This window comes from Dipodomys merriami, unplaced genomic scaffold (genome assembly GCF_024711535.1).
Source record: "Dipodomys merriami isolate MVZ:Mamm:240054 unplaced genomic scaffold, mDipMer1.0.p SCAF_316, whole genome shotgun sequence".
Classification (NCBI taxonomy): Eukaryota; Metazoa; Chordata; class Mammalia; order Rodentia; family Heteromyidae; genus Dipodomys; species Dipodomys merriami.
Genome location: NW_027204671.1, coordinates 1,130,706 through 1,137,971, shown reverse-complemented (window position 1 = coordinate 1,137,971; position 7,266 = coordinate 1,130,706). Strand labels below are relative to the sequence as shown.

At 53.3% G+C, this 7,266-nt stretch overlaps 1 protein-coding gene across 1 annotated transcript; it reads left to right on the top strand.

Annotated features, from left to right (window-relative positions):
- The first annotated feature begins 252 nt into the window (after positions 1-252).
- On the top strand, positions 253-5,799 carry LOC138841335 (proteasome subunit alpha type-7). The gene is made up of 7 exons (XM_070042027.1): positions 253-419; positions 2,237-2,363; positions 2,981-3,105; positions 3,805-3,927; positions 4,293-4,412; positions 4,967-5,029; positions 5,585-5,799. Exons 1-7 carry the CDS (start codon positions 324-326, stop codon positions 5,675-5,677), a joined length of 747 nt encoding a protein of 248 aa, XP_069898128.1. The 5' UTR covers positions 253-323; the 3' UTR covers positions 5,678-5,799.
- The last annotated feature ends 1,467 nt before the right edge of the window (positions 5,800-7,266 follow it).

Below are 7,266 nucleotides of genomic sequence, written 5' to 3'. Positions count from 1 at the left end.
CCCCGTCCCGCGCACCGCCCGCCTCGTCCCCGCCCCATCCCGCCCTGCGCCCCGCCTCGTCCTGTGCACCGCCCCACCCCGCGCCTCACCCCGCCTCGTCCTGTGCACCGCCGTGTCCTGTGCACCGCCCGGCGCCCCGCCCCGCCCCGCCCCGCCCCGCCCGGCGCGCCGCACGTCCCCCTGACGCCGGACGCCGCCAACGGCGGCAGCGTGGCCCGCGGGAGCGGAGCGGGGCGGGGCGGGGCGGGGCGGGGCGTCGGGCGCGGCGCCGCCGGTGAGTGTGCGCTTTTGAGCCGCTGTGGCCAGAGCTCCCCGCCGCCGGCATGAGCTACGACCGCGCCATCACCGTCTTCTCCCCGGACGGCCACCTCTTCCAAGTGGAGTACGCGCAGGAGGCCGTCAAGAAGGGCTCGACTGCGGTGAGCCGGGCGGGGCCTGCGCGGGAGCGCGGGGCCTGTGCGGCCGGGCGTCTGCGGCGGGAGCGCCGCCTCGTGCGCGGGGCGCGCGGCCCGGGGCCAGGGCCAGGGCGGCGGCGGGCGGCGCGGCGCTCCGCGGGATTCCGGGGCCGAGTCGGAGGGCTCGGGGAGGCGCTTCCACCGGGCGGCTGGGCCGAGCCCGCTGCCCCGCCGCTGAGCGGATCCCGGCGGCCGGGGCCATCTTGGCCTCGGCGGCGGCGGCGGCTAGCTGGGCGCGGACGCCGGGCCCCGCCGGCCCGGGTGGGCGTTCAGAACAAAGGGCGCCGGCGGCCGGCTGCCTCCGGGTGAGGCTGAGCCGCCGACGCGGGCCCCGGTCCGCCCGTCGCCCGGCCGGCCCCGGTTCCGGGCCTGGGCGGCGCTGTGGGGAAGGCGCAGTGACGTCTTCCCGACGGCCGGCCCCGGCGCGGGCTCCCGGTGGACGTCGCCTCCGCGCACGCGGGTCAGCGAGGGCCCACGCGTCCGCCCGCTCTCCCCTCCGGTGCTCGTGCGGCCCGCGGCCCCGCTGTCTCGGCCCCGGGCGCGCCGGGCGGCTCTGGGAGCGCTGCGGGGCCGTCCGCGCGTCCCGAGGGTGCCGAGGTGCGGGGCCCGCCACGCCGGGCTGTCTGGACGGTCGTTCCCGGTGTGTCTCGCCCTCGGTCGGGAGGCTTGAACTCAGGGCCTGGGCGCTGACCCTGAGCTTTTCCACACAAGGCTGGCGATCTCGCCCTCAGCCACAGGGCCACTTCCGGTTTTCTAGTGGGTGATGGGAGGTCATCTCACGGACTTGAGTGCGATCCTCAGATCCCCGTTCCTGAGTAGCTAGGATTACAGGTTAAACTCAGGGGCTGTCCGTTGCTTTTCCTCCCCTTTGTGGTGTCAGCCGTAGAGGGCGACTTTAAACAAGTCCACCTGGAGAACGCTCAGGCCTTCTCCAGACAGTGCAGAGTGGGGCTGACAGCACGGGGTGGAATGCACAGCGCTCAGACTTCCCAGTCTTTCATGGGACATGGGACAGTTCGACACCGCATTGTTAATGCTTACCTGTTAGTGCAGCTCTGTAGGTCTCTCTTGTGATGTTCTCTTCCTTCTTTCTCTTTTTGCCAGTACTAGGGCTTGAACTCAAAAGTCTTGGTGTTGTCCTTGAGCTTTTTTTTTTTTTTTTTTTTTGGTGAAGGCTAGCCTCTACCACTTGAGCTACAGTTCCACTTTTGGTTTTTTAGTGGTTAATTGAAGAAGAATCTCGTGGACTTTTCTTATCTCTCAGCCTCCTGAGTAGATTACTAGTAGATCACTACTAGTAGATCACTAGATTACAGACACGAGCCACCTGTACCCAACCCCGAGTAAAGATTGAGTACCTGTGACATATCCTGCACTAGCTCCACCAGAAATGGATCCATACCTTTGTGTGTTTGTGTGCACGTGTGTTGGTTGCACGTGTTGGCTTGAACTCGGGGTCTAGGCTCTCTCCCTAACCTTCTTTTTGTTCAGGACTATCAAGAGTTCTACCACTTGAGCCACAGCTCAAGTGGAGATGAGGATCTCACTTCCTGCCTGGGCTGGCTTTGAACCTCAATCCTTAGATCTCAGCCTCCTGAGTAGGATTACAGACATGAGACACTGGCCCTCAGCTCCATAGCCTTGTTTTTGAGGGTGTATGGTATAACCAGGGGAGACAAGTGGAAAGCCAGGTGTGGGTGTGCACACCTTCGCACAGGGCTGGCGTCCTCTGTGCCTGGTGGCACCGTACCACACTTACATGGCTTGTGGACTTATTGAAGGTTGGTGTTCGAGGACGGGACATTGTTGTACTTGGTGTGGAAAAGAAATCTGTGGCTAAACTACAAGATGAACGAACGGTGCGGAAGATCTGTGCTTTGGATGACAACGTCTGCATGGCTTTTGCAGGTATGGGTCTGCAGTCTTGGTGAGCTGAACTTGAGACTAGATGGCCAGTTATGAGACAGTATAAATTAGATAAATTGTTTCAAAGAAATGTGTTTGGATGGAGGGGGGGGGGGCTGATGGCTTCTCCACCTGCCTGGGTGAACAAATCCAGGCTCCTTCTGGCTGGGCTGCTGTAGAACAGTAACCTCCTCAGTGGTGTGCTACACCCAAGCCTGTGCCTGGGGCATGGAGACCACAGGCAGTTCCTTGCCTTCCCCAGCTGTTGGGGGCACCAGGTACAGGACAGCAGCCAACACATTACCACACTCACTCCCTTTTGCCCTTGGTAGATCCAATCCAGGACTTAGTTCACTTAGACGAAAGTAGGGAGAGGCTGGACTTACTCATGAAATTATCTAAAAGACTGGGTTCATGTGTTGAGGTTCTGAAAGTTTTACACATGGTATTCTCAGAGTAGTTTCTGGAGGCCATTTAGTTCCACTGCACCTCACTCAGTGGCCTCTGTCCTGTTGGAAGATGGGCCTGAGGATCAGCCAGAGGCCAAAGAATTACTTGTGTAATTCCTGTCCTTGGTTGGAGCTATGAGCAGCTCCGGCAGAAGCCTCTACTCACTGCAGGCCTCACCGCTGACGCAAGGATCGTCATCAACAGGGCTCGGGTGGAATGCCAGAGCCACCGGCTGACTGTGGAGGACCCCGTCACTGTGGAGTACATCACCCGCTACATCGCCAGTCTGAAGCAGGTGGGCATACGACCTCCTGCCGTCTCACCTGATGTGGAGTATGCACTGTCATATGGCTTATGGGCAGATGGGTAAACTAACTTGTAATCTAGTTTCTCCAGTTCAGTGGCACTGTTCTAATGTCATTCCTTTGTCTGGAGCAATCCTAGTTCTTTTATTCTGGAGGGAAATAGTGTTCATTTTGTCATCCTGAATGACCTTTTGCCAAGCAGGAGGCTAAGAACTACACTCTGATGATATGTTCATCTTTAAAATGTGTGTGCTTGGGGCTGGGAAGGTGGCTCAGTGGTAGAGCGCTTGCCTTCCATGTATGAGGCCCTGGGTTCTATTCCTCAGCACCACGTAAGCAAAAAGAAAAAAGCTGGAAGTGGCGCTGTGGCTCAAGTGGTAGAGCGCTAGCCTTAAGCTGAAGAGCTGAGGGACAGCGCCCAGGCCCAGAGTTCAGGCCCCACAACTGGACCCCCAAAAAAAGAAATGTGTGTGCTTGTCAAAATTATTTCCACTAGCCATAGCTAAGCTCCTTGGTGCTATTCCAGCCCCAAGTGGATCCTGAAAGTGAAAGTGCAGAGAGGAGGGGTGTTGAAAGCTATTTATAAATTTCATTCACTTGAATTGTGGTTTACTTGCTGGTGGCCTTAGTGGTTGAAATGTCACATAATTTCTTATGGTTGACAGCACTGTCTTTATTTTTCCTTCCAGCGTTACACACAGAGCAACGGGCGCAGGCCATTTGGCATCTCTGCACTCATTGTGGGTTTTGATTTTGACGGCACCCCTAGACTCTATCAGACTGACCCCTCAGGCACATACCACGCCTGGAAGGTGAGTGTATGGCCAAGACCAGGAGATTCAGGTGTTTGGGCTGCTTGTGGAGGTGACTTGGGAAATGACAGTTTGTGTGTTCCATCACATTAACTGATGTAAGAGCAAAAAATTGGTTCAACATTGCTGTTTGGAATATTAAAGGCATAAAGAAATAGAGGATACAGATATGTTTACATCTCCCAAAGTGTCTCTTGTTGAAGCACCAAGTCCAAAAGAGCTCTCTGCAGTGGGCAGTGGGGTCTGGGACATCTTTTCATCTGCTAGAGAAGGAACAGCAGACTCAAGGAGGGCAGTGTCTGGCTAGCCCGCAGACACTGGCTCTGGGTTGTCTTGCCCAGTGAACATACCTGGGTCATTTTTAGGCCAATGCCATAGGCCGGGGTGCCAAGTCAGTGCGTGAGTTCCTGGAGAAGAACTACACTGATGAAGCCATTGAGACAGATGACCTGACCATCAAGCTGGTGATCAAGGCACTCCTAGAAGTAAGTGCGAGTGAAACCCTACAAGGTGGGCATGTTCTGGGGATTAAACAGGTTGAACATGAACTCTTCCATCAAGCTGTGAAATCTGCTGCCCTAGTCACCCGGCCTTCCAGCAGCTTGTACTAATAAATCAAGGAACTAGAAAACCTGGGGTTACAGGCCACTGAAGCCATAGGCCTCACTCACACAGACATGTCTGGGATGGAGACTTTGGGTCCTGGATTAAAAAGTCTGTACAGGGGCTAGGAAGGTGGTTCAGTGGTAGAGCGCTTGCCTTGCATGCATGAGGCCCTGGGTTCGATTCCTCAGCACCACATAAGCAGGGAAAAAAAGCCGGAAGTGGCACTGTGGCTCAAATGGTAGAGTGCTAGCTTTGAGCTGAAGAGTTGAGGAACAGTGCCCAGGCCCAGAGTTCAGGCAAGTCTGTACAGGTCATTTCAAGAACAGCTTTGGGTGTAGACACTGAGGTTCAACCTCTAATACCAACAACCAAAAGAAGGAACTTGGATCTTGAGAGTGGAGTGCGTTTATCTAAAGCTGTTTTCCCTTTAAAGGTGGTCCAGTCAGGTGGGAAAAATATTGAACTTGCTGTCATGAGGCGAGATCAGCCCCTCAAGGTAATTGTTAAGCTTTTTTTAAGGGGGTGGGCAGCATTGGGAGGAGACATTCCACAGAGGTCTAAACTCATACTGTCCTGAATTTGCACCCTAAATGTAAGGATCATGGGCATGGACCACAAAGTCTGGCTTTCGCTTTACTTAAGGAATTTTCTCAGCTCTCAGTCCATAATCCACAGGGGGCCTTGGCAAAGACCCTTCCCTGGTGCCAGAACCATAGAATGGCCCTGTGACATGGTCTTCTGAAGGGGTAAGCTCCTTCCTTGTAAGGCTATCCTGTGATTTTAGCTCCCTGCAAATACCTGCAAAAATTCCCACTTTCCTTTCTGTGGACCGCTATGGAGCTTGCAGTGTTCACTTGGTGTCCCAAGGCTACCAGCTGCAGCCTGGCTTGGTAACATTGCCTCCTTTCCTTGAAGTCTCTCCAAGGTGCTGAATTAGCAACTATGGTTGAAAACTCATTACCTGGCCGCCCTGCCCAAGTGCACAGTGCCTGCCCTTTGGGGGAGTATAGTGTTAACCATGAATGTGTTTTGGATTTTTTTTGGTGGACAGATTCTAAATCCTGAGGAAATTGAAAAATATGTTGCTGAAATTGAAAAAGAAAAAGAAGAAAATGAAAAGAAGAAACAGAAGAAAGCATCATGATAAGACATCCTCACTTGGGCAGCCTTTAAATTCAATCATGGATGAGTCTCAGTGACAAGTGGGCATGTCCATCCAACTGCCCTTACTGAGTACCCAATAAACGTCCATATTTTTTAACTTTTTCATGTGAAGAGAACATGTATCTTGTAAGTATAATTATGGTAGCTTTTTGGGAATGATAATCCCCTCCCCGCCTCCTCTCACTTCTCAAATCTGAATGCTTGTGTTCCTTTTTGTCTCTGTACTAGACTCTTAAGTGACTGATGCCAGAGACTCCTGGCATCCAGTGGACTGGAGGTTCTTTGGGGCTTATCAATATAGTAACTACCTTTCATTCAAGTCCCCTAGTGACTGCAAAATGCGAGGGCAGAAGCACAAACAGCACTTGGTGTAAGACTTGACTCAGAATGCTGCTGCAGAGTCACTACTATGCTCAAAACTAGTTTTGACCCAGACGTGGTGTCACAAGCCTGTAACCTCTGCACTCTGGAGGCTGGGGCAATAGGACTGAGCTTGAGGCCTGCCTAGGCCACACAAAATTTTAAGTCAAAGAAAACTAGTTTTCTTTTTTGGGCATCTTGATAATTCTTTTTTGTTTGTCATGGGGCTTGAACTCTGGGCCTGGGTGCCATCCCTGAGCTCTTCAGCTCAAGGTGAGTGTTCTACCCCTTGAGTCACAGCTCCACTTCTGATTTTCTGGTGGTGAATTGCGAGATTAGTCTCCCAGACTTTCCTGCCCGGGCTGGCTTTGAACCTCGATCCTCAGATCTCAGCCTCCTGAGTAGGATTGCGGACGTGAGCCCCCAGCGCCCGGCCATTTTGACAGTTCTATTTTTTACTCTAAATCCTATGGGCCTGGCTATACTTTGTTCTCTCTGGCCAGAAAAAGTCCCTCTTAGGCTTAGTTCTGCGGTATTTGTTTTAGTCTCTCAGCCTTTTGGATTCTTGGGTTGCTCTTTGCATCTACCCTGCTACACTAAGCCTCAGCTTAGTTTCCCCAGTCTTGGGCTTCCAAAATGTGTAATTATCTTTTTTTTTTTGGGTCCGGTCATGGGGTCTGAACTCTGGGCCTGGGCGCTGTCCCTCAGCTCTTCAGCTCAAGGCTAGCGCTCTACCACTTGAGCCACAGCGCCACTTCTGGCTTTTTTCTTTTTTTTTTTTTTTTTTGCTTATGTGGTGCTGAGGAATCGAACCCAGGGCCTCGAGCATGCAAGGCAAGCGCTCTACCACTGAGCCACCTTCCCAGTCCCCAAAATGTGTAATCATCAAAATGATTGTTAGCTTGAGCCAACAGTAGGTTAGTCACCAGTAGTTTCCAGAGTATACAAATAGTATGTAAAGTAAATATAGGCAGCTGCAACACTAAGGAACCCTCCTTAGTATGCTCCCACCTGAACACGAACGAACGCACACACACTCCCCTCCTCCCCCACTAAGGGCTCTGTTCTGGAGCTGGATAGCCACAGGCTGGTACTAGGGGAAATCAAGGCAAAAACTAGGACTTGTCTGTCTTCACCCATGCCAGTTGGGTGATTTTTTTTTTTTTGGTAGGTCATGGGGCTTGAACTTGGGACCTGGGCACTATCCCT